Source organism: Malus sylvestris, chromosome 8 (assembly GCF_916048215.2).
Source record: "Malus sylvestris chromosome 8, drMalSylv7.2, whole genome shotgun sequence".
In the NCBI taxonomy this organism is placed as follows: Eukaryota; Viridiplantae; Streptophyta; class Magnoliopsida; order Rosales; family Rosaceae; genus Malus; species Malus sylvestris.
Genome location: NC_062267.1, coordinates 24,860,896 through 24,887,966, shown reverse-complemented (window position 1 = coordinate 24,887,966; position 27,071 = coordinate 24,860,896). Strand labels below are relative to the sequence as shown.

At 37.6% G+C, this 27,071-nt stretch overlaps 3 protein-coding genes and 1 pseudogene across 3 annotated transcripts in view; 2 read left to right on the top strand and 2 right to left on the bottom strand.

Annotated features, from left to right (window-relative positions):
* Positions 1–2,626, bottom strand: part of LOC126632007 (BEACH domain-containing protein B-like) — a 120,834-nt gene extending 118,208 nt beyond the window's left edge. The window contains exon 1 of the mRNA XM_050302224.1: positions 2,533–2,626. The gene's annotated coding sequence lies outside the window, so the exon portion shown is untranslated. The remainder of the gene's footprint in view (positions 1–2,532) is intronic.
* A 4,280-nt stretch (positions 2,627–6,906) lies between these two features.
* On the top strand, positions 6,907–9,477 carry LOC126632014 (protein SICKLE). Its single transcript, XM_050302233.1, has 3 exons — positions 6,907–7,014; positions 7,472–7,792; positions 8,251–9,477. Exons 2-3 carry the CDS (start codon positions 7,477–7,479, stop codon positions 9,009–9,011), a joined length of 1,077 nt encoding a protein of 358 aa, XP_050158190.1. The 5' UTR covers positions 6,907–7,014; positions 7,472–7,476; the 3' UTR covers positions 9,012–9,477.
* Positions 9,478–19,158: 9,681 nt separating this feature from the next.
* On the top strand, positions 19,159–20,756 carry LOC126631466 (BURP domain protein RD22-like; annotated as a pseudogene).
* A 708-nt stretch (positions 20,757–21,464) lies between these two features.
* On the bottom strand, positions 21,465–25,939 carry LOC126632011 (VIN3-like protein 2). Its single transcript, XM_050302230.1, has 4 exons — positions 25,668–25,939; positions 23,775–24,435; positions 22,789–23,108; positions 21,465–22,557 (listed from the first exon to the last, which is right to left on the bottom strand). The coding sequence occupies exons 1-4, from the start codon at positions 25,717–25,719 to the stop codon at positions 21,701–21,703; spliced, it is 1,890 nt and encodes a 629-aa protein (XP_050158187.1). The 5' UTR covers positions 25,720–25,939; the 3' UTR covers positions 21,465–21,700.
* Between the last annotated feature and the right edge of the window lie 1,132 nt (positions 25,940–27,071).

Sequence of the window (27,071 nt, the reverse complement as noted above, 5' to 3'; positions counted from 1 at the left end):
CAAACCAACGAACCCCATGATTAGTGGCTATTGGAGAAGGCCCCCACACATCAGAATGAACTAACTCAAAAGGAACGGTTCTTTTATTGAAACTTAATTGATAAGAATTACGATGACTTTTTGCAAGAATGCAATCATTAAACCGGAAATCAGAGTCTGAAATACCATGAAATAAAGACGGAAGCAATTTTTTCAAATAACCAAAAGATGCATGCCCTAATCGACGATGCCATAACCAAATTGTCTTATTCTTGTGCTTGTGACCACTGCTCACTTGATTTACTCGACTTGCTGATACATCATCCACATAATATAACCCTCTCCTCTTAGTACCACGCCCAATTATCGCCCGAGTCTGAATATCCTGAAGGAGGCAAAAAGTGGGAAACATTAACACAACACAATCTAATTGCTCAGTAACTTGACCAACAGAAAGTAGATGATTGGATTATGATGGAACAAGAAGTGCGTTGTGAATCGACAAAGATGGAGTAAGGCAAATAGAACCCGCTCCCGTTACAGGAGCAACATCACCGTTGGCTGTAATAACATCGTCTTTAGATGGTGAAGTCATGTGATAAAACAATGATGCATCATAAGTCATATGGTCGGTAGCTCCTGAGTCAATTATCCAACCATTATCTCTTTTGGTGGATGTTATTAAAACAGTACCGATTTTACCTGAATTTTTTGAGTTGTCACCCATTGAAATTTGATTGATTAAGGATAGAAGTGGGCCTGTTTCAATTTCTGTGGATCCTGCCTCTGAAGCCGGCCTTACATGACTTGCTGCCGATATGTGACTTGACGGGTTGGGCCCTGATTGGCTCGCTGCAATAGCAGTTACCCCCTGCACGTATCAGCGCGTTCTTGTTGGGCTTTGGGCCCAGCTTGGCTCCCGACGGCACTTGATCCGGCTCCTGATCCTGTGGCTGCCATGCGGGCTTGTCCAGGCCGTTTGTTCCCTCTCGCCTTTAGTTCCTTCTTCCTTTCCCAGTACCATTCTGGGTACCCATGAATTTCAAAACAGGTCTCCTCAGTGTGTCTCGTTCCATTACAGTGATTGCAATGAAGTCTGTCTTTATCGATATCCTCCTGTGTACGGAAGGATCGAGAATTTCCATTGGATGGTAGACGAGAATTGGGTGCCTTAGTTGCCATAGCCATAGAAGGTACTGCCATTGTAGTCTTTGTTCCCATCATAGTGGCTTGCCTTTGGGATTCACGTCGTACCAAATTGAAGCATTCTTCGATTCCGGGAATAGGTTTCATCCTGAGAATCTCACTCCGGACTTGGTCAAAACCACTATCTAATCCAGCAAGAAAATCATACACCCTATCCTTTGCAAGTTCTTCTTTACGAGTTTTCAAATCTGCCCCACACACCATACGGAGAGGACGTCTTTTGTCAAGGTCCTGCCATACACCCTTCAGTTCAGTGAAGTACAGATTAATTTAACGACCGTCTTGTCTCATCCGTGTAGCTTTGCACCGAAGTTCATAGTACTATGACTCATCAGAACCATCATAAAACATTTGTGTGACACTCTCCCAAATATCTTTAGCCGTGGGCAAATCTATAAAGAGGCCAAGCAAATGTGGTTCCATGGTTTTGAGCAACCACCCACGCACAATAGCATCTTCCGTTGACCACTTCACATATCCTGGATCATCTTCATCTACCGCCGGGATTTTCCCCGTTAGATATCCTTGTTTACCGAGACCTGAGGCATGAACTTCCATCATCTTTGACCAAACCTTGAAATTAGTGTCGCTCAACCGAAAACCAAAAGGAATGCCATTGATGTTGGTAGATTCACTTTGGACAGCCATGGGTTGCATGGAAATTATGGCCCCACCTTTTTGTTCTGCCATTGTACCAAAAATTGCAATTTGTTTTAGTCGTGGCTTTGTTGATTCCAAAGACCACAAAACTTTGATATTTCTGGGTTCAAGGTTTGATGGACACCAGAATTCGTTTCGACGGCTACACGGGTTTAGGGTTCTTTTTTTTTTTTGTTTTTCTTGAGAAGAGACAGGTCGAAACCTGCTCTGGTACCAAGATAAAATTCTAGGTTTTGGATGAATATTTGTTCTGGTATTATTCTTCTCACATAGAGGAATATATAGGCTTATACAATCTCCTACAAACTAGGAAACAAATATCCCAAATCTACAAGGATACCAATTACATAACTTTATACTCAAAATAACTTTACATTCCTTATTCCCTAAAATTGCCTCACGCAACAGGTTAGGTTATAAGTCTTTGTCTGAGCATGTAATATATATATTGTCATGGTTAGAGAAACTAACACAAGACAGAAAATCCATTGCCAGTCTTGAGCATAGTGCATGAGGAAAAGTTTATAAATAGCTCAACAAAATGTAATTGTCGACACACAACCCTTGTTTTTGGCATAGTTCATTTTATTACATCAGAAAGAAAAAAAGTTTAAAGTAGCCTCTGTGAAGAACAATGAAGAATCTTCGAAGAAAGAATTTGAGAAATTAATAAACTTCCAAGCATACCTTATCAACAGCTTTTTCATATCGATCCCAAAGTATGTTTAGGACCGCCTCATCTCCAACTTCACTGCAAAAATAAAGGGCCAAGTCATCAAACCACCCATCCTAAAAGGTTAATAAATTCTCTTGTAAAAATGATAGTTAATAATTCTGCATATTAATGCCCACGCAGATAGTGTAACAAAGAAATTACTAACAACATAAGAAAATGGAATAAAAGGACCGCAAAAGGCTAACCAAATTAGGCATCATAAAATTAACAAGTCTTGCATTCCCCCGTCTGCAGTTACAACATTAGTCAACATAAGAAAATGGAATAAAAGGACCGCAAAAGGCTAACCAAATTAGGCATCATAAAATTAACAAGTCTTGCATTCCCCCGTCTGCAGTTACAACATTAGTCCACACTCTGTAATGTCTCTATGGTTGAACTGCAAATGCTTACAAGAATTTACTAACATACTTGGCCTTAAAGTTGGGGCTGAAACTAGCACGTCTAAGTTTGGGCCATTCTTGTTTCGTCATCTCTCCTTCTACGCTTCTCATCATCTTTCCTTTCAGTTTGGACCACCTGGTGATTGAACATTCCTTCTGATTGGTTAAACAATTCTTCCTCTTGCTGATCGATTTCCCACATCATCCTTGAAGAAGAAGACATTGCAAAAATGATAGAGAATTTGGTGAAGAATGAAGCATAAACTATGAATAATGATAGAGATCTTGAGAAAGTTGGTGTGAGATTTATGAGGATGGATGGTGGATTATATGGAGGATTCAGAAAGGATTAGGTTGTAGATAATGTCACGTGGCATGCCGTCATTCGTTAAAAATATGATGGAAATCTATCTTCAAAGATTGTAAACAGATTATGACACGTAGCGCGACGTGATTGGTTAATAATCTTATCGGAAATTCATCACCAATAATTGTATTTTCGGATAATGACATGTGGCGCAACGAGAATGATTAAAAATCTTATCGGAAATCCATCACCAATAATTGTCTTTTTCGGATAATGACACGTGACGCAACGAGAACGATTAAAAATCTTATTCGAAATTACAAATGAAATTATTTTGTATTATTTTATAAATAAAAAAATACTAATATTTTATTGCCTATTGTCAGGGCTATTGAAGTGCAACGGTGGAGATGCAAAAGGCGGTTACTGTTTATTAACGGCAGTTACTGTTCACTGGGTGGATAGCATAGTGTATTGCCTGGGGGGGGGATGGTTCCCACTCTGGAACTGCTCTTAGCCGTTCAACCTTTTTCTCTCTCTTCCTCTTTCATATATTCTCATCTATTTTTTTCTCTCATTTCACCTCACCCATCCTCATCAACTTTTTCTCTTTTTTATTTTTTTTTCACCTCTCCCCACTCTTCTCTTTCCTTTCACCTCACTCCATAAACATTTTATTTTTATTTTATTATTTGTTTATTTGACTATTCTTTCAATTGTTTTAGAACAAACTAAGTAATAATATTACAAAATCAAAAATAAAGAAAAATTTCATTATTCAGTTTTATGAACATTAATACTGTGACTATTTATTAAACAGAACATTGACTACTTCTTAAACTGAACACTATTTCTTAAATTGAATATTGACTACTTCTTAAACTGAACATTATTTTTTAAACTGAACATTGACTACTTTTTAAACTGAACAATATTTCTTAAACTAAACACTAACTATATCTTAAACGGAACACTAATACTATCATTACTTCTTGAACTAAACACTGACTATTTCGTAAACTGAACACTGACTATTTCTTAAACTGAACTCTAGTACTATTACTATTTCGTAAACTAAACACTGACTATTTCTTAAACTGAATACAATAGACTATATATTAAACCAAGTAATAGTACTATCACTATTTCGTAAACTAAGCACTGACTATTTTTCAAACCAAACACTAGTATTATCACTGTTTCGTAAACTAGTACTGTCACTATTTCATAAACTAAGCACTGACTATTTCTTAAACAAAAAATTAACTATTTCGGAAACTAAATACTGATTATTTCTTAAAATCGAACACTAGCACTATCACTATCACTATTTTTTAAACTATTTTCTTACAAATTACTGTCATGTATTGATGTCAGCAATATATATATATTTTTAATCTCAAATTTCTCTCTCTTTTTAAATTTTTTTTGGAGTTTGTTGATGTCAGTTTGAAAGAATGTGGTTGGCTCTACCCCCACAATCTCTTCCTTACACTCCATCTCTCTCTCTCTCTCTCTCTCTTTGTGAGCATATATATTTTTTTAATCTCAAATTTCTCTCTCTTTTTAAATTTTTTTTGGAGTTTGTTGATGTCAGTTTGAAAGGATGTGGTTGGCTCTACCCCCACAATCTCTTCCTTACACTCCATCTCTCTCTCTCTCTCTCTCTCTTTATGAGCCTTTTCCTTCCAGATGAAATATTTAAAAAGTAATTTGGGTGCTGCTTTTGCACTGTTGATTTTTTGTTGAAAATTACTACTTTTCTTTTCTTTCTTTCTGTACGTAAACATATTTCTCTCTCTCGCTCTCTAAAAGAAGAAAGAGAGTTATAACAAAAAATCCGCGGTACTGTTCACTTTAACGAAAAATCATATTTTTACACTAAAAAGTCAAACTTGGTACTATTCATTTTACCTTTTATTTTGTCCTTATTTTTAAAACTCAAAGATTTCAAACTCTTTTTGATTAGTTTTCCTAAGAAAAAAAGCCATTGAAACTTCACTCTCACGTTTTCCTTCCCAATGAAATGTTTTAAAAATAATTTATTTCATCCATCTATTCCATCTCATCATTTTAAAAATAATTTATTTTATCCATCCATTCCATCTCATCATTCATTGTACTACTTCCACTACTTATTTTGCACTGCACGTTAGTCTTCTTATCAATTATATCTGCTCACAGTCACAGCAAAGTTTTGATTTGATAATTGAATTGGTTGGTGTGTGCTTACATGTGGTTGGGTTGGATTGTTTTTTATTTTTTTTTATTTTTTATTTCTTGTCATTATCATTAAATAAAGTTTGTATATGGTTTTTTTGTTAAAATTCAAAATTTTGAAGCATTTTTTATTAGTTTTTCTTTGTTTTTTTAGGGACTGCTACAATAGTTACAAGTATTTAATACAAGATGGTCAAATGGTAATCTTATTAAATATATATGTATATATATGCAAATGGTTCTTTATCACAGTGGTGAAAATGAGTTGGGCCTTTGCATGACGGCGTGAGTTCGAATCATGTCGGTGGCTAATCTAACATCTAATATATATATATATATATATATATATTCATATGAATTATATTTGACCGGTGTATGGCGATTGTATCAAATACATGTGAATATTTCAATAGTAAATAAAAGATAAATTATAAAACAAAGACCGCGGCTCTAATAATATAAAATATTGACGTGACTTAACCGTAACCACACAAATAAGAGGACACGGAAAAAGCACCGGAAGTGGAGGACAGACAATCATTGTCCTTTTCTAGGGAGCAATTTTACTCACCATCCCTATCATATACTTAATAATTTATTAAGTGTATTTTCATTTAATTTTATTTAATTTTTTTTAAATTAAAAAAATAGCATCTAATGTAAAAGTTAACGTTAAATAAAAAGACATATAGCAAATAATATGTATATAGTAATCATACACTACAGTTATATTGGTGAGCAAAATACTCCTGTTTTTCTACCACTTCATGGGTTGATTTTTCGAAAGGATTGGATTCGAAACAATTTTTCAATTTTTATCCTACTTTTTATTACCAGTTAGCATGTCATGAGTAACACGCTTCCAAACCTTACATCATCCGACTTCAAATTTTCAGCACTCAAAATTGCATTTGGTCCGTTTGTGACCTATCTCATTTGTTGACATATAATTTTTTTTTTTTAATAAACGATATTATCTACATTAAGAATGTGAGAGAATGAGTTAAGCATCAAACTGTTAAATGTTTAGCATATGTCTTCAATAAAACAAGTTAAGTAGCTGATCCAATAACCTAATAGATACGGTGTTGAATTTCTACCTATACGTCCTGAGTTTAAAATCACGTAAGGCAAAATCTTCCTAAACTAGTATTTTGTTTTCCTAAGACATAACCTGTACTTTATTTAGTAAAATATAGAACAAAATTATCCTGTGAAAAGAAATAATTTGGTAATTGCCACTTAAATTACAATTAACTTCACTTTATAAGTGTGAGTTCTTATGTTCAATTCCCACCAAAGACGAATTTAAAGAATATTAATTTTAAACCAATGTGGAGCTCATCCCTTATTTTAGCATAGATAATATCGTTGGTAAAAAATATATATATTTGGTAATTAGGTTCATTAAAGTCGCTGGTTTTTCGTCAACCAGTGACCAGTCTCTCCCTCTGCATCCCAGCCCAAGGCAGACAAACTCGGGTATTCCCAACAGAAGACAAAACGGACCGCCTCCGATTCAGGTACTCTCTCTCCCTCTCCCTCCCTCATCTCCCGCTCTCTGCTCTGCTAGCGTTTAATTTCAGACTCATATTATAACAGTCTCATAGCTTTTTCTAAATTGCAGACTCTCCCTGGTTTTATTTCCAGAATAATTATTGTTGTTTTTTTTTTTATCTAACTTTTGTGAGTCCCCTTTCAGAATCCAGTTCATACAAATCCTTGCTTTTACTCAGCGTTTGAAGAATTTGATACATGTACAATTGCCATGTTAAATTTAAAATCATAATTTTTTTAGGGTTTTGGGGTTTTCAATTTCATGTGAAATTAGGGCTTAGTCGAAAGGCTCTTGCTTTGAAGATTTTTTTTACCAAGGGTTTCAAAATTAGCCTCAATTCATATTAATTTGACAAAAAATTAGTGTTTAGGTTGATGAACGTTACTTTATTCAAATGGGTTTTGCGCAATCTGTGTATCCAGGTTAAATGGACGAATCCGAGAAGAGAAAGGAACGGCTTAGAGCAATGCGCGTCGAAGCTGAAGAGACCGAAGCTTCACATAATGTTACAACTTCAGCCGTCCCTGGTTACCTTTCCAATCCGTTGGCCGAAGATACTACAGCTATACCAGTCCTGGAGGAGCCCTGTGCTCCTTTTAGGTTTGACTTTTACTCAGATCCTATGGCAGCCTTCTCTTCCGACAATAAAAGGATTAAAGTCGGCGACCAGATTGCACAAGATAATTTTAGACATTCAAATACTGGTGGGTTTCCGGGGGCAAGGCTTCCGTCACCTCTTTCAGGTAATGTGTAATTATCTTAACAAAGTTTTCTTTGACGTTGTCGTATGATCACACGTAGATTTCGCATATGACTTTATTTTCAAATTTCATACACTCTAGTCATGTCGCGATGTATTGCATAACTCGTATTCTAAGGCACAAACTTTGTTCTTGGATAGCTTTTGCAAGCTTATGGTATGGAGTTGAAAACTATCGGTAACACTATGCTTCCTTTTCACTAGACCAATACTTCTCACTGACGTGTGATGGAAAAAATTGGTCGTTTTTGGTTTAATTTCATTTTATTGTTAGAGTCGTATTCTTATCAAATAAATGTAATAATGTAATAGTTGATGCATGCTTGGATGCTCTATGCCAAAGTGTTGAACACTTGAAATTTGTCTTCGTTTTCTGCCTTTTATTTTATTTTTTAATGTTGTTCTTTCGTCTTTATTTTGGTTCTCTTAATCATGATTTAGGAGGACCAAGGAACCCTCAAATGATTGCTTCTCCTGCTCATCAGTTTCAAAGAAATTATTCACCTGACCAGAGAATGTACCAAGTACAAGGTTCCTATCAAAATTTTAGTCCTCAAAGAAGCCTCGTAGGAATGGAAAGACCTTTCCCTATGCATCACGGGAATCGACCTGAAGTTTGGAATGGAGCTGAATTTAGACCACCAGCAAGCCCTGGGTATGGACCACAAGGAAGCCCTAGATTTAGGCCACAAGGAAGCCCGGGATTTAGACCACCAGGAAGCCCTAGATTTCAACCACCTGGAAGCCCTGGATTTAGACCACCGACAAGCCCTGGATTTAGGCCACCAGGAAGCCCTGGTTCCATTATTGGGCAAGGCAGGGGGCACTGGTTCAGCCATACTCCAAGACCTCAATCAGTACATGGAGGCAGCCCTAGTCCTAGTTCAAGTTCAGGAAGAGGTGGGTGGCGTGGTTCTCATGGTCGTGCACTGGACAGACAATCAGGGCCAGAGCGGTTTTACAATGCTTCCATGGTTGAAGACCCATGGAAATTTCTAGAACCTGTAATCTGGAAGGGGGTAGATACTCCCTTGAGATGTTTGAACACCCATGGCTCTTCAAAACCCTCAATTGGTAGATCTAGTAGCACAAATAATGCAAGCATTTCAGAAGCTTTAAACAAGTCCATGCCGCAGCCAAGCTTGGCAGAGTTCTTGGCCGCCTCATTAAATGATGCTGTCAATGATGCACCAAGTACATAACCTTTGCTCCTGAGTTCTAGTGAGAGTCTCTCACGATACAATGCACCCGTCATAAAGATGGCAAAGCGGAGCACGGAAGCAAGTTTTCAGAAGGTTCAAACAACTGCATTTGGCTGCCAAGCTTGACAGAGCACTCAGGCTGCCTCATTCAGTAAAGCTGTCAACAGTGCACCAAGTATACAACAGTTGTTCCTGATTCCAGGAAGAACTAAGCAATACTAATGCACTTGCGGGCAGGACGGAAAACAAAACTGGTGCTAGATAGGCACCAACTGGATCGATGTATTTCTAAAAGCGCCTGAAGTTTGATGAGTTGGCTTGTAATAATTTTCGAAAACCAGCGTGGCTTTATTATCAACTGGATGCTGGTTTCTGGATTTGTTTAACATGTAATCTCGGGATTAGTCTGTATGTTTCCCAAGTTAAGGTTGCAATTACAGAAGTTCCATTTGCAGGAAAAGTTCAATTTTGCTTGTTATGCTCACCCAAGAAAGATCTCCTTGTGCTGAAATTTTTTGTTCAAGTTTGCAGTTCATTTCATGAATGATACTGAAAATCCCTAGTCGCCCTCGTAAAAATTCAAAACTAGTTTGCAGTTCATTTCAAAACTTTTACTTGGCTGCTTTATTGTACAAATATTAGTAATTGTCAAACCACTATATCCTTTTGCTTTTCAATTTGAAATAAAGAAAGAAAAATAAATTTTGATGATATAATATGCAACTCAACTTAACCTCTAATCCTAAGTTAAAAAAACAATAAGAATTTTGGGATTAGAAATCCCGTGGCAAAAATGGATTTCTTGGTGAATTAGTGATAATTATCTTCTTGGTGAATTAGTGCAGGCTAGTCGTGAGTTGTTACACATGAATTGGATTTATAAACTTTGTCATGTTTATCGTTTTAAGTATTTTACGACGGATGAACTAACTAATTTGTGTTTATTGTGTTTTCTTGGCTCATTTGATTTCGATCAAGCTCTTGCCTCTTTTCGACAAGGTGGACTCGGTTGGGACCTCTTAGCCGCATGATTGTTTTGTGATTGTTTTATTGTTTTATTTTTTTGGCGTTTACCTTGTTAACCAAAAAAACAACTAGAATTTAAAACCCATAGATATTAGATCTCTGACAATTACACACTTTCTAAACAATTAAATATCTAAAACTTTCAGTGGCTAAGATCGATCGTATCTCCCATGGATTATTAAGAGCATCTTCTTTCTTCCCAAGTCTCTTATCATGCTTTGAAACGGGTATTTTACATTTTCGGCTGGCAAGCTCTCTAATGGACGAGATGTAGAATTTCTATTTTGGCATAAAAATGAAAGTAAAAATATGATTTTTTTATTAGCACTCCACATATTGTTGACTCGCCAACATAAATATTTATTATTAAATGATTCATGTATTTTAATATGAAATGACTATTTAACCCCAAATTAAAAAAAATAAAAATTGAATACACACCACACAAAAATTATTTACTAATATGAAAATTTTCCTATGTTTATACGTTCTTACATAGATGTCGAAACCATAACCCTAAAATCTTAAAAACCCCTAATTCACCGAAACTCCCAAATTGATAAAAACCTAAACCCTAAAAATAAAAATAAAAATGTAAGAACTGAACCCATTGTATTTGTTCCCATTATAATTTTGAAAAAATATGAATAAATCCTTTATAATATAAACAAATTTTTCTCCAAGTGATAAGCTTGGCAGCTTTCTTTTAAGTTTTTTACAGTAAAAAGAATTGAACCCATTATAATTTTCAAAAAGATAAAAGTTCACCATGTCGTGTCATTCTTTTTTGGGTCAAAATTTTGTGAGATTGACTCTAAATGAGTAACAGAGAGGGTTGCAAATTGTGGATTTGTGCTCTCCCAGTAATATAAACCAACAATCGAATACCATGTAATCGACCTCATTAGCATTTACATGTTTAGCAAGAGTGTTGAAATTTGGAGGTGTGGAGAGAATGAATAATGAGGGACTGTTGAATGTATGTGAAGAATGTGGGGTGTATGTAGAAAGTGTAGGGTGTGAGGGTAATACAGAAAAATTAGTGGGGTGTATTAAGATAAATTTAATTGAAAAATTAAAAGTGGGGTGTATTCAACAATATGCGAGGTGTTAATAAAACCCTAAAAATATAAATTTGTTTTTTCCATATTTTTTAGGTCCTACCAATTAAAGAGAGAAAAATAAATGAAATTTCAAATTTATATGAATAATACCTGCAGTCATTTCTCCACTTGTAAATAACGTATCTTTATCGTAGAATTTTCTCAATCAGAACTATTTAATTTCTTAATCTTCATCTAAAGGTTATCCTTGCAAAAAATCATTTAAAATAAGAGATTGTTTGGTCATCCAAATGTATCAAATAAATGGACAATTCATTATTAATATGTTACTTGACACCCATAATATTGTTGATTTATTTGATGCATTTGAATGAGTAAATGCTTTCCAATTTGAATGATTTTTTTATAAGGATGATTTTCAAATAAAAGCAGCTCTGGATATGAAATTTCTATTACGAAGATACGTTATTTGCAAGTAGAATGAGCTCATCCGAAGGAAAAATGCAAGTATTATTAATAATCTATTATTCCCACATAAATGAAACTTAAAAAGAAGAAAAATTTAAGGCAAAAATACAATTTAAATTAATTGCAACAACCCGTCCTTGATCTTAAGTTATATAAATTTTAAAATAGTAATTTTTATGAAATGTTTGACCTTCGTTGACCGTTCGAAGTCACAATTAATGTTTCTGAATAGATCTTGAAGCTTCGAACGGATAGGTGAAAGTCGTTTGCGAGTCCGGATTGCATCGGTATAGTTATGGACATTTGAAACTGTTTACTCAAATTTTAGTTTATAAACTAATTAAACTCCCACCCACCACCATGTGGGAATTGTAACCAATCAAATTAAAGGGGGAAGGACCAATCAGAAATTAGAGAAGAGAGAGATAGCCAATTAGGAGAGGGGAGAGAAAGCTCCCAGCCTTCTCTTCCCATCTACCCATCGTGACCTCCCATTTTCCGTTGCCAATTTCGGCCAACTCCGGTGGAATTTTTCGACACCACCACCACCCTCTTGAAGCTCTCACTCCTCTCTACAAAACTCAACCAAGAACCACCTTGATTAACCTCTGTGCGTGGCGGTGCAAGGCCACAAAACCTGATGGAAACCAATGGTGCTCTGGCCACCCTTTTCATTTTTCTAGTGAATCGGCAAAATGATGGCCGACACCACCACTTGGGTTTTGTAGCGCATCATCCTAGGAGTAATTCCCGATTAGCCTTGACCCCGTTGGACTACCGTAGGCGACAAATCAACACCGGGAAGCTTTAGGCACCCAGTGGCTTTATTGGCGAAATTGACCATCTTCCGTCCACTTCTAGACTTCGTGGCATGTATAAAACTTGTTCCTCTCATTGAGCTTTAACTTCCTGTAATTTTGGTAGAATTTGGAGTTAGTAAAAAACGTGGGTTTCTGGTTGCTGGAAACCACCACGTGCGGCGGCGCATGGGTCGAGACTTGACCTGCCCATCCTAGGGTAATTTGGATGCCCTGATTCCATATTTGATACCTGATTGGCGGAATTCCATTGTTTGAGTATAATTTCGTTAAGATCCGCCACTCGAATATTATAGCAATCAACGATTCGACCGTTTGATCGTCACTAAACTTTAATACATTCTAGCACATAATATTTGAGGATATTAGAAACTTATGGATTGGGAATCCGATGTACGGATTTTCCCAAATTGGATTTGTAAGTTCTTAAAATAAAATGTTGACCACCACTTGAATTTGCAATTGGCGGACATCTAACCGTTGGATCGTAATGAAACTTTAATATGATGTTCTAGAAGCATAATGTGTATCTTTGGAAGTTACGTATCAGAAATCCGAGGTGTGGATCTTCCGGATTGAGTTACGTAGGATCATGGACCCTACCGCCGACCTTTTATATAAGTTATGTGTTCTATCCATAAGAATTCTGAGACGTGATTTGATAATTGTTCTAGGTGTCGATCATTTGTGACACTTCGATATTCGTGCTAAGGAGTTGTAGCGCGGACCTCAAGTAAGTGGGTCTTTTCATTTTTATAGTGTGTATATATATATATGATTGATAGTTTCCACAAATTGAGATCTCAAATTGAACTCATAATTTATTAAGTTCATCGCTTTCTTTAATATCTCGTACTAATTGAGATCTTAAATGTTGCATGCCAGCTCACAATGGTGGGAAGCCATGCTGCTACCTTACCTTTACCACTATCGCAACGTTATTGGAACTCTGTCTTCCCAAACACACCAATGCCGAAATCTATCAGCCAACTCGTCATGCAGGGTAAATAGAGTTGAATATCAGAGTGCGCAACAAACAAGATTAACAAATTAAGAATATTATTAAACTAACGAGAACACCGAAATGCTACGTTGTGAATGACTTATTATTCATGCTAAACTATAAGCTCTATTTATAGAGAGCAAAACCTAGAAACCCTAATTCGGATGGGTTAGACCCATATACAAACTAACAAACAAACTCAAATAATCGTAATATATATTAATATTTTCCAACACCCCCTGTCAAACTCATGGCGGTTACGACATGAGTTTACAAACAAGCAGATGCGGACTGGCAGGCATGCAAACTTGACTTGACTGGCAAACTGATTCTTCATTCTTGATGGCAAACTGATTCTGGTTCCGACTGGCTAGAGTTGAGAATATGGAAAGAACCTGTCACTAAACGGACGAGATTTTCATATCTCAATTGTAACTACGACTGAACAAACACAAACACAATCACTCGAGTGATCACAATTCCAAACACTCAAGTGACAGTCACAAAACAATCTCAAACAAGCCAACAACTTGTGTGGGCTTCAAAAACTTCGAACAATTTTTTTCTTTTTCCTTGTTTTTTCTCTCCTTTTTTCTCTCTTATTCTTTTTTCTTTCCTTCTCTTTTCTTCTGGGCGAACAAGTGCAACATCACACTTTTTAAACAACTAAATAACAGTGACTTAAGCAAATGAATTTTTTTCCTTTAGATTAGCAAGACAAGCAATAAAACACGCAGGCTCCAGAGTGTGAAGGCAAGGCAGCAAGCGATGTGGGTTTATAGCATGTGGTGGTCAGACAGCGAGGTTACAGGAGGGACTTGGTGGCGTGGTGACGATGCAGCAGAAGGTTCAGGCATGTAGTGGGGTGTGGGTACGATGCGGGTCTGGTTCATGGTGCAGCGACGTGCGAGTCAGAAACAACGACAATGATCCAAGGCGGAGACGAACTGGATCCGAGTTTGTGGTTCTCGAGTCTGGGCTTCGTCAAAACCAGTGGCGGTCGATGTTGCGAGTACAAAAGATCTGGGTCGGCGGGATGCGGTGATGTTTTGATGTGTAGCAGAGGACGATGACACGATGCAGCAAACTGATTCAAATTTCTTTTTTTTTCAAAACTAATAGTGAATACTTATATCAAACAAACAACATAGATACCTATCAAGAACAGATTAAGTCGCAAAAGATCAAACCTGGTTTGATACCAAGTTGAATATCAAAATGCACAACGAACAAGATTAACAAAATAAGAATATTATTAAACTAACGAGAAAACCGAAACGGCTACAAAATCCCAAGAGACTACAATGTGAATGGCTTATTATTCATGCTAAACTATAAGATATATTTATAGAAAGCAAAACCTAGTAACTTTAATTCGGATGGGCTAGGCCGATATACTAACAAACAAACTCAAATAATCATAATATACCAATATTTTCCAACAAATAGTATATTATATATACAAATCATACACTCTCATATAGACCTCGATCGGCCTCTTCCACCATTGATTTACTGATGCTCATAGACTTATAATCTTACATATTTTCGATTTATCATGTTCTTGCTAATTAAATCTGCAGACTTCCTTAGTGTTGGCAAATGGGGAGTTATTCTTCACAACCCAATTCAAAATGAAGAGAATTGGGTTTATGCGAAATATTCAGGCGGTGGCGGCGGTGAGAGCACTCTGTTTCATTTCCAGAATGATGCTGCAGAGTAAAGATGAAGATGTCACATTATAACTAGAATTGATTTTATTAGTTTAATATAAGTTTGTTTCACATGTAATTAGTGAGTGAGTTTGTTAGGAGTGAATAGCCAAAGGCTATATATATGTAACTGTTTATTCTACTGAAATGTGTGAAATATAATAGTTTTCTTAATCTCTAAGAAATACTCTTTCTCTCTTCCTCAAGAATTCTGATATTCTATATGGTATCCATCGCCGTTTGCCTCACGGCCGCTTCGATCCTCATCGTCTTCACTTCGCATCTCTGATTCTTCGCTTCGCATCTCTGATTCTTCGCTTCGCATCTCTGATTCAGTGATTGTTCTTCACGAATTTCACCTCTGTTGTCATGGCTTCTCCCTCTGATTCATCATCTCCGTCTGAACCAGTCCCAAATTTCTCTTCTCAAAACCCTAATTTCTCAAATTCGTTGAATTCGTATGCTTCTCTGACAATTCAGAACATTGGAAGCATGGTTCCTATCAAGCTGAAGCGCTCCAATTATCTGCCATGGCGTGCACTGTTTGCACCAATCTTGCGTCGGTACAAGCTTCTTGGCATCATTGATGGCACAGAGTTGTGTCCACCGCCTCTACTCTCAGATCAATCTGTTAATCCTGCCTTTGAGATCTGGTATGAGAAAGATCAGAATCTCCTGATCTGGTTGAATTCCACATTATCTGAAGATGTGACTCCCTTTACAGTCGGTGTCTCTTCTTCTCGAGATCTATGGCTCAAGCTTGAACACCGTTTTGGTGGTGTTTCTGATGCTCACATCCACCAGCTCCGATCTCGTCTTCAGGCCATACAGAAAGGATCTCAATCTATGTCCGATTATCTGCAACAAGTGAAAGAAATCTCTGATTCTCTCTCGGCTGCTGGTGCACCTATTTCTGATCGAGATCTCATAGCGGCAACACTGGCTGGGCTTCCCGACGAGTTCGAATCGTTCATTGATTCCCTCATGCTTCGTCTTTCATCCACTTCTTTGGATGAATTACATGGCCTTCTTCTTACCAAAGAACTCTCTATGTCTCGTCGCAATAAGCTCTCTTCCACTACTGAACCGTTTCAAGCCTTTTCAGTGCAGTCCCAAGCACCACTCCTTCCCACTCCACCGACTCTTGCTTTTGCTGCTCAGAATTATCAATCACAGCCCAATTCCTCTCGATTCTACTTGAATCGTGGCCGTAACAATAATCGTGGATCTCAATTTAACAACAATCGCTTCCATTCCAATCGTGGTTCTCGGGGCAATTCTCGTGGCAACTCGTCACATCGCGGTCAAAATCAAGGTTCTCGTGGCTCGTCTTTTTCTGGTCATTCCATTGGTTGTCAAATTTGTGGCTCCTCCAGTCATGAAGCTCTTGACTGCTTTGATCGCATGAATCCTGAACTTTCTGGTAGAATTCCTCCTGCAAAATTTAGGACTATGTGTGCTCATTACAGCTCTAAACCATTGCCTTCCTGGCTTATTGATTCTGGCGCTACTTCTCACATCACAAATGATATTGCCACCATCAACTCCCCTACACCATACACTGGAGAGGACAAAGTATATATTGGTGATGGTAAAGGTCTGTCCATTCACCATACTGGCTCTTCTTCCTTGCATACTGCACATGCTGATTTTACATTGCGCAATGTTCTTCATGTTCCTTCTATGAAGCATAATCTGTTGTCTGCTTATCAGTTTGTTAAGGATAATAATTGTGCATTGACTCTTGATTCTGATGGGTCTATGGTAAATGATCGTTCTACGGGGAAGATGCTTTTGCAGGGTCCCGTTAAGGATGGATTTTACTCTTTGCAAAGCTCTTCTTCCAATGGTCTATCACCTTCCAGCTCCTCTCATGCTTTTGTCAGTATTCAAGCTCCTCTTCGGCTCTGGCATGGTCGCCTTGGTCATCCTTCTTCGGCTATATTTCGCAGATTAGTCACTACCAATAAACTGGCTATCAAAGGATCATCAACTGTGGATTTCTTTTGCTCTGACTGTGCCATAGCAAAGAATCACAAGTTACCTTTTAGTTCTTCTCTTTCTTCCAGTACTCATAGCCTTGAATTGTTACATTGTGACTTGTGGGGTCCTGCTCCGGTAACCTCTGTCAGTGGTTTTAGGTACTATCTCCTTATTGTTGATGACTTTAGCAAGTATAGTTGGCTTTTTCCTTTGAAAGTCAAATCTCAAGTGTATTCTACATTTGTAATCTTCAAAAACTATGTAGAAAACTTGACTGGCAATAAAATCAAAACTGTTCGTTCTGATTCAGGGGGTGAGTTTGTTAGTTCTTCCTTTACATCTTATCTGCATACTCATGGTATTCTTCATCAATTGAGTTGTCCACATACACCGGAGCAGAATGGTTGTGTTGAACGCAAACATCGTCATCTAGTTGAGACAGCTAGAACTCTTCTAGTGCAATCCCATGTCCCTCATCCTTACTGGGTTGAAGCTTTCACTACTGCCTTATATCTTATCAACAGATTACCCATTTCTAAGCTTTCCCAATCCCCTTGGGAGTTATTATTCCACACTGTTCCCGATTACTCGAGACTCAAGGTTTTTGGTTGCTTATGCTTTCCTTGGTTAAAGCCTTATGTGTCATCAAAACTTGATGGCAAAAGTACCAAATGTGTTTTTTTGGGATACAGTCTTCAACACAAGGGATATCGGTGTTTGGATCCTCAAACACAACGGGTTTACATTTCCAGACATGTCATCTTTCATGAAACTTCATTTCCCTTTTCTGATCGTTCACATTCTGTGATCTCAGATTCTTCTTCTTCTTCTTCGCATTTTGATTTAGTCTTTTCTCAATTCTTACCAACTTCAACCTGTCATTCCACCACCACTCCCATTTGTTCTGCATCGTCCTCATCTATTTCAATCCCACCCCCCTCGACCCAACAACCTTCTACCTCTCTGCACCCACCATCCCCCCTGCAGCAACCATCCACCCTGCAGCAAGTTACCAATGTCCATCCCATGATAACACGGTCCAAAAATGGTATTTCTAAACCCAAGGCTTTCAGTGTCACTAATCATCCCCTTCCTTCTTCCATTGAAGTGATTCCCACTACATATTTACAAGCTTCCAAATCTGCAGATTGGAGGCTGGCAATGCAGAATGAATTTAATGCTCTTCAGTCCACAGGCACTTGGGTTCTTGTGCCTCCATCCTCTTCTCAGAATGTTGTTGGCTGTAAATGGGTCTTTCGTCTTAAAAAGAATCCTGATGGTTCTATTGAACGGTACAAAGCCCGGCTTGTAGCCAAAGGCTTTCACCAACAGGAAGGCTTGGATTATCAGGAAACCTTCAGTCCAGTTGCCAAACCTGTTACCATCAGAATCTTACTGACCTTTGCTGTTCAATTCAATTGGTTTCTGCATCAGTTAGATATTAGCAATGCTTTTCTTCATGGGGATTTGAAAGAAGATGTGTTTATGGTTCAACCTCCCGGTTTTCAAGATCCGTCTCTTCCTAATCATATCTGTAAGCTCAAGAAATCTTTATATGGGCTCAAGCAAGCGCCCCGGGCTTGGTTTGACAAGTTGTTTCAGGCTCTTCACTCTCTTGGATTTACTCAATCTTCTTCCGATGCATCTCTGTTTGTTCTTCAAGTTCCATCCTTGGTTATTGTGCTTGTTTATGTTGATGATATACTCATCAGTGGTCCTAATGTTTCTCTCTGCCAACATGTTATTCAACAGCTCAGCACATTATTTCCAGTCAAAGACTTAGGACCCCTGCACTATTTTTTGGGTTTGGAAGTGCACCGAACTACCACCAGTCTCTTTTTGCATCAGGGCAAGTATCTCATTGATCTGTTGCACAAGACTAATATGGCTGGAGCTAAACCCTGTTCAACTCCCCTCAGTTCCTCCAAATTAGATCACAGTGGTGTCTTGTTACCAAATCCTACTGAATATCGATCTATTGGTGCCTTACAATATCTCACCTAGACTCGACCCGATATTTCCTTTGCTGTCAATCAAGTGTGTCAGTTTATGCATGCTCCCACAGTCACTCATATGCAGGCAGCAAAGCGGATTCTTAGATTTCTCAAAGGTACTGTTTCTCACGGTCTTTTGTTCAACCAGAGTCCTTTACATCTCTCTGCCTATTCGGATGCAGATTGGGCAGGCTGCACCTTTGATCGACGGTCCACTAGTGGTTTCTGTGTGTTTTTGGGTTCTAACTTGATTAGCTGGTGTGCTAAGAAGCAAACCACAGTGGCTCGTTCTTCTACTGAGGCTGAATATCGGTCCTTGGCTCACACAGCAGCCGAACTTACTTGGGTCTGCAAGGTATTGAAAGATTTTGGCTTCTCCTTATCTGCCACCCCAACTCTCTGGTGTGATAACATCTCTGCTATATCTCTTGCCTCTAATCCTATCTTCCATGCTCGCACCAAACATGTGGAGATCGATTACCATTACATTCGGGAATTGGTTCTTGCCAATTTAGTCAGAGTGCAGTATGTGTGTAGTCAAGACCAAATTGCAGACATTCACACCAAATCCTTATCTAAATCTCGGTTTCAGTTTCTGCAGTCCAAGCTCTCTCTTGGAACTCTTTCTCGTTCCAAGTTTGGCTTGAGGGGGTGTAAAGATGAAGATGTCACATTATAACTAGAATTGATTTTATTAGTTTAATATAAGTTTGTTTCACATGTAATTAGTGAGTGAGTTTGTTAGGAGTGAATAGCCAAAGGCTATATATATGTAACTGTTTATTCTACTGAAATGTGTGAAATATAATAGTTTTCTTAATCTCTAAGAAATACTCTTTCTCTCTTCCTCAAGAATTCTGATATTCTATACAGAGAACGCTCCCGCTGAAGCCGAAACACAAGTTGAAGTCGACCGAAACAGAACAATTTTCTTCTTGGAGAATGACCTTCATCCTGGCATGGTAATGAATTACCGCTTAGCTGGAAGTGGAAATTCTAGTACCACACCTTTCCTGTCCCGAAAAACTGCAGAGTTGATCCCCTTCAGTTCAAGCCAACCGCCAAAAATTCTGGATAAATTATCAGTGAAACCGGGGTCTGATGAAGCCGACTTGATTAAGGTAACCATTCAAAATTGTGAAAGTCAAGGCGCGAGTGACGAAGCAAAACAATGTGCCACCTCGTTAGAGTCGATGATCGACTATGCCACCTCCACGCTGGGATCAAGAAATGTTCTTGCAATCGCAACGGAGGTGGAACAAGGAGCTGCCCCCATGCAGAAGTGCACAATAACCGTAGATGGAGCGAAGAGGCTGGCAGCCAGCAACATCATGGTGTGTCATAAGATGAACTATTCGTATGCCGTCTTCTACTGCCATTCAATTGAAAAAACGACGACTTATGTGGTGCCTCTGCATGGAGCTGACGGGTCGAAAGCCAAAGCAGTAGCAGCCTGCCATCAAGACACATCTCAATGGTAACCAAATCATTCTGCCTTCAAAGAGAACAACGTTGAGCGAGGAACCGTTCCCATCTGCCATTTTCTTAAAGCCGAGGATGTTGCTTAGGTTACAAACCAAAAACCAACTTGATCTAGTTGAATTTGTTCGACCTGATCGATCACTAGCCTATATGTAAGAATATATATCCTCCGGTAATAAATGGAATTACATAAGACCTGATAAATTAGTTGTGTTTATGTGTGCGACTACTGACTGCCATAGTACATCTTACTCATTAGAAACGCAAATTTCGAAAACAGTACATCTTAAATATAAAAAAGTGTAAGCTAAGGAGACCACGTAAAGACACTTTTGTGACATTTTTCTTTATGTTGGTCGGCTTGAAATGGTTGCAAAGAATCTCGAAGTTAAACGGTGTCTTGGTTTGCACCTCATCGGAAAATATTACTTCTGCATAATGATACGACCACATGTGACTTTTCATTACATTTCAAAAGACATTGCTTAAATTTTGCGCCCAAAAAAAAAACATTGGTTGAAAAGTTGCAACATTTTTTTTAGGGGAAGTGCCGATTTAGTCCAAAAACTATCACCTAAGTGAAAATTAGGCCCTGAATTATTTTTTCGGTAAAATAAGTCCCTAAATCCATTAAAAATTGTTAATTTCATCCATACTATTATATTCTAAGTTATTTTATCCAAATTTTTGGTCAACTTAAGTTATTTGACACGTTTTAAAATGTAATACCGTCATTCTCTCGCCTCTAAGCGCTTAACATTTCATATAAGTTGTGAATCTAACGTCTAATTTATTGCTAGCCCATTGTAAGACTTAACCCACCCCTTCCCTTTAATGTAGATAATATCGTTTGTTAAAAAAAAAATTGAGGACTATTCAATATTAGCTCCTCCGAGTAAGATGTTGTAGGATGCAAAGTGTCCACCCTCACCCAAAGGCGAAGGGTAGGACATTTAATACCAAAGAGCTTAAGAGCTTAACCCTTTTCGATCAAGCAGATGACTATGTTTCCCGTTTCCCTGAACATCCTACATTTCTTCAACCAAAAGATAAAACAGAAGGAAAAAAAAAAGGACCTACATTTCTAAACCATGTCCTACCTACTACTAGACATTTTCGCATAAAGCTGATCCCCTTGTTCAAAATTTAATGGCACAACCTTGTGGAAGACCCATGCTGAGAAATTGGTTTTCCTTTTGCTGGCAGCGAATCTTATCCACAAAGCTGTGAATGAGCTGACCAGCCAAGCTTGATGGATCATCGATGAAGGTGTCCACGAATACTCTGACCACCCTTCGTTCTTGCACATTTGCTTTCAGACTGAACCAAGTCAGAAATTTTACTCTAAAATCTTCATCTACGTGGCCCTCATGCTCTAACCATTTGATTGCTCTCACAGAGTAGTCGTAATCACTTTCCTCTGCTCGCTTTGCACATCTGAAAACTGGTACTTTGCGCATTCCGTTAGATTTACAAGGTGTCAATGGAGAAACTGCATCCTTGATCAAAGAAACAGTTTCAGTTAAAGGAGGCAATGAGTAGAGACGTTTGCTCTGGTTCTTGCCAACGCCATCTGATAACTGAAGATTTGCGGGATGGTCTCCAGAAGCTAATTTGATGTCACTAGAATTGGTTGATTCAGCTTGGGAATGATTTTGAACAACTACTACATTCTCTTCCCTCCGCTTTTTCTCTGACACAATAGAGCTATCATATGATGCAGGCGTGACCCATTTAGCTTCCCAAACTCCCAATATTCCTGAGTTGCTAAACAGAGAAACCTTGCATAAATATTCAGATGAGGGATGGAGATTGGTGATGCTAAATTTCTTCTCAGGCCTCAAAACAATGAAAGAGGGTTGGTCTGGGTAATCCTTCGCATCAGACTTACGATACCACAGCCTGCAACCCAAGAAGTTGTTAAAAAGTCGGTCCTCATATTCTAGCACAATGACAACAGAAGTCGGGGATGAGTCTTCAAACTGGATGCAGCAAGCTGATACAATAGAGTTATTAAGTAACATCAGTGAACAATAAATATATATGAATTGGTTATAACTTAACTAACTAGGGTGATGATACTGGCCAATAGTTTTCATTCCCAACTGTAGTCAGAGGGTCAGACGGAACTCATATAAAATGAAATGCATGGTGCTGTGTTCAATCTAGATGCTGCATATGTGAATGCGGACATCAAATTATTGAAAACAACAAAACAATAACTTACTGGCTTGCTCTTCCTTTTCTGCATGGACAGGGCAAGGAACAGAAAACATTGTGTCAAACGTTTCCACTGCTGAACTGCACAATTTCTGAACTTCAGCACCACAAGAGAGCCTGTTAACAATTCCACGTGCCATCTTTGCACAGACCTGTTCCAAAGGCCCTACTTCATTTTTCAGTTTTTTCATCGCAGTTCCTACTGTGTTCTGCAGATTTTGGTATTTCTTCGTTCCTAAAAGAATTTTGTAAGATAGAGAAATTCGTAGACACAGTACATCCACTCTTCTAGCCTCCTTTGCGATCATCAATTGTTTTCTCCAGGTTCTGTAAACAAAACCAACCATCTAATTAGCAAACAGTTTTATTCGGCAATTGAAGAAAAGTGAAATATTTTTCATTCTAGATTAGGTCAAATAACCTGAATTGTCAACCTCATCCTTACCAACCATTTTCTACATTCATATCAATGAAAATATTTCCTTGGAATAAGTTGTTAGTCTAACTGTTTTACTTCTAGTTTCCAGTTTGTTGTGGATTGATTTAAATTTTCTCGGAATAGTTTGTAACCAAAAATATTACCAACGAAAACATATACAGGTGACATATTAAAAAAAAAGGTTGTTTCTATATACTTCGAAGGAATTATCATGACCTACATCTTTCATTTCTAGCTGTAGAAAGTGTGCCATTTCCTATGTACTTAAGAGATAGCTTGGTAGATTCTGTAGTGTTCAATCACTGATACATCGGAGAAGCAAAATATGTAGCATTTGCTGTCCGCATTCCTTTGTGTGCGCATGCGTGGACAGGCACACAAACGCAACACCTGTAGATGTCTTTAAAGTTGATAAACAGGCAATTGGTTTTTCTAGGTTGGGACTCTGTACTACTGACCAAGACATACACGGCTAGCATCATAATATCATACAATGCAGTTAAGAGTAAGTAATTGAGATTAAATGGTCATAGGTGCTTAAAAATATACATTACCTCATTAAATCATTAACCCTTCCACAAGCAACGCAATAGAAGCTTCCATCCAATTCTGGACAGAACCCACTCTTCATAAAGCCAGATTTTTCATGCATTAGAGCACATTCCAGATGACATGACATTCCACATGGACCATTCTCATCAGCAGAATTAGAGCCACAGGTCAACCATAGACTAGGATCCTTGTTATCATCGAAAAGATGACAGATACAACAAGAACATCTTTTGCAAAAAGACTCCTCTAACCCGAAGACAGCTCTGCATGCTACATTATGACAAACTTGGATTTTAGGATTTCCTTCTTTAGTTGTCACCGGAGAAACATGACCTGTGTCAGAGAGAGGTTGAAAGGAAGCTTCCCTTTTCCTTTTCTTTCCAGTTTGAATTTTGGCCGGAGCAACTTCAGGATTACCATTAGTAATGCTCTTAGAATTCAAATCAATTACCTTCAGAAGCTGCTGTATCATTAGATGTTTTGAATATCCTCTGTACTTCCTCTCTTTACCCATCTCGGCGCAGATAATTTCAAGAAGCTCCCTACGGGTAAAGGAACTTAGAATCTCTGGGGCATCTTTTGACCATTTGGCGATCTCACGGACTAGTTCTCTCTTTTCTCCCAAGCTTAGGCTGCTACATTTTTCAGGGTCAAGTACAAAACCTGAGGAAATAAAAAAATCAAATGTCAAACTGAATTTCATGTCTTATGTTTTATAACACAAGTTGATGAAATTACAGATTATCTGCAACCAAGAAAATGTTGAATATAATCACTTAAACCTAGTAGATAGTCATACAGGACAATATACGATTCACGTTCATGGTTTATCTTTGGTGTTCATATAAATCAACCACACTCAGACTGAAAATGAATATCCATGCACCGACAAAGTACCAAAGGGAATCAGGCCACAACTAAGCTTGCTGCAAAATAACTCGTTACCTCTTTGGTCTTCTCCAAATTTGTTCAACCATAAGTTGTTTCTTTCTTTTGCCAGGTAAGTTTTAATTTGTGAACCTGAGATAGCCCTTTAATTTTGGTAGACTTTACCAACATGGTGTTCACATATGGACTCTGGTTCCTTTTGGCACAAGGAAAATTAATGGAGAGGTTCGAACTCTCGCCTTCAGGGTGACTAAAATACATCATACCACACGAGCTACAACCCCACCAGACAAGTTGTTCGTTCTTATAAAACAAGTAGCTCTCAAATCACAATTGTTCTTCTTGAGATGTATCGTCGTATAACTCAAATATATCGACAGAAATTAGTCATTTGGCAATGACAAACGACGGACTACTATTTCAGCGTCCACTCCCATAGAAACATAAACTTCATTCCTAAAACCCCATTAGGATTCCGAGTTCACAAAACTTAACGAAAAAAATAACTTATGACAAAACAGCTTTACCACAATATCAATGAGTAATAATTGTTCAAGGGCAAACAAAGTTTTACGACAGGCAATGCTGGTTGCCGTCATTAGTCAATCTAAACAGTGTCTCCCTAAATACTTTCTAGCAAGAACAAACAGCCATGTCTGATTATTTAAAAAAATAGAAAAAACCCCAAAACCCCAGAAAAATCATAACCTGAATCATCAGCATAACCTAATTATTCAAAAAAAAAAAAAAAAAATTAGGCATTGGGCAACATATACATTGGGGATAACAGCAATATTTATGTGTACTAAAATAGGGGGAGAGGCAAATATAGAAGAAAGGCATACTCAGATGCAAATAATACTTTTGTGATGACATACATTGTCATTGTGGAATACGATAATCATAAAGTACATAAAACTAACAAATCAACTGCAAAAGAGTAAAACCCACCAAATTTATATGAAGAAATAAAAAAATAATGGGAAATATAAAGTGGGAAAAGTGACCTGAGAATACAGACTGCATGTTTGAACCCCTCTCTTCTTCTGGGTTGCTCATTGTATTCAACAGAGGAGGCAAAAAAGCCAAAGACTCTATTTTTATCCAGGGAACTTGTTCCTAGAGAGAGAGACAGAGGGGGGGAGAGGGAGAGAGAGAGAGAGAGAGGGAGACGAGGATAACAAGAAAAAACTCATGAAACGGAGAGAGAGAGAGAGAGAGAGAGAGAGGAAAAGTGGCATCTGAGTAAAGAAAAAGAAAAGAAATAATAAAAAAATTGCCAAGAATAAGAGAGGGCAAGAGGCAAATTGGGTTTTATTTATTTATTCTTGCTTTTCTGTCGTGGGAAAACCCACGCGCCTGCATGCGTCATGCAATTCTCTCTATGGTGCTTTCGAAGTTTTGGGTTTCAGTTTTTTAATTTCTACTTTATAATCCGTGGATAGGTGATGGGTCTTCTTTCTTTTGTGCCCGACTCTATTTGCTTTACTATATTGCTAAACCTCATCTTCCACTTAAGCAAATTTCCAGTAGGGTTGCCCAATTAGGGTTGTCTTTGTTGGAAATAGATCATCTCCGGATCGGTTCCATAAAATCTTCATAATCAATTAATTTGAGTCATTGAAATTTAATCAAACGATTAAAATTATTATAACTTTAAAATGAATTTTCTGTTTGTAGCCGTTAGATCAAATTTTAAGGACTCGAATTAATTGATTGAGAGGATTTGGTGGAAGAGATCTATTTCCGTCTTTGTTGGCTGAGTTTGTGAAGAGTAGGAGATATATTTAGTGCGACGGTCTATGTGGAATATGGGTGTACAATTATAGTTCATATGTTATATGATATTAGGCAATCGTGCAAATGTGTCTTCCACAACGCGATTCTTCGTCGCACAAGTTTTTTTACTTTTTTTTTAAGCTGTTTTTGCACGACCTTCACTTAATTCATCGCGTTAGTGTAACAATTACTCTCTACTTATATGTTATTACTATTACTCTCTACTTATAACAATGATGCTTTATTATACTCGACTTCTAATTTTCTTATATTGTTTTTATATTAACAATGAAAACCTGAAGCATCAAGTAGAAACAAATGGGTTGTGTTGTGATAATTGCAAGTGCACAATATCGTCCAAGTAATATAGTGATAAGTAAAGTGTCGTTCTAACAAGAATCAGGTTATCCTAAAATTACTATTGTGACTAACTTTAAACTAAAGTTAAATAAAAGAAGACGTAACATTGACAAATTAAATTATGCAAAAGAACGAAACACAAATAAAAATAACAATTGATCGAAGACAAAGAAAAAGTGAATGAATTATAAAATATTAATGTATGGAAACACTAAGACATCAAGTTCCTCATTCTCAATCCCATCTAACCACGTTCTTCATATTAACATCAA

What these genes read in the sequence shown, in the direction of transcription:
- LOC126632014 (XM_050302233.1), top strand. Translation starts at nt 7,477, where the DNA reads ATGGACGAATCCGAGAAGAGAAAGGAACGGCTTAGAGCAATGCGCGTC. An exon ending in GCTTCCGTCACCTCTTTCAG is followed by an intron (nt 7,793 to 8,250) that starts GTAATGTGTAAT and finishes ATCATGATTTAG; the next exon opens with GAGGACCAAGGAACCCTCAA.
- LOC126632011 (XM_050302230.1), bottom strand. Translation starts at nt 25,719, where the DNA reads ATGAGCAACCCAGAAGAAGAGAGGGGTTCAAACATGCAGTCTGTATTC. An exon ending in CATGCAGTCTGTATTCTCAG is followed by an intron (nt 24,436 to 25,667) that starts GTCACTTTTCCC and finishes TTATTTCCTCAG; the next exon opens with GTTTTGTACTTGACCCTGAA. An exon ending in AGAAAAGGAAGAGCAAGCCA is followed by an intron (nt 22,558 to 22,788) that starts GTAAGTTATTGT and finishes CTATTGTATCAG; the next exon opens with CTTGCTGCATCCAGTTTGAA.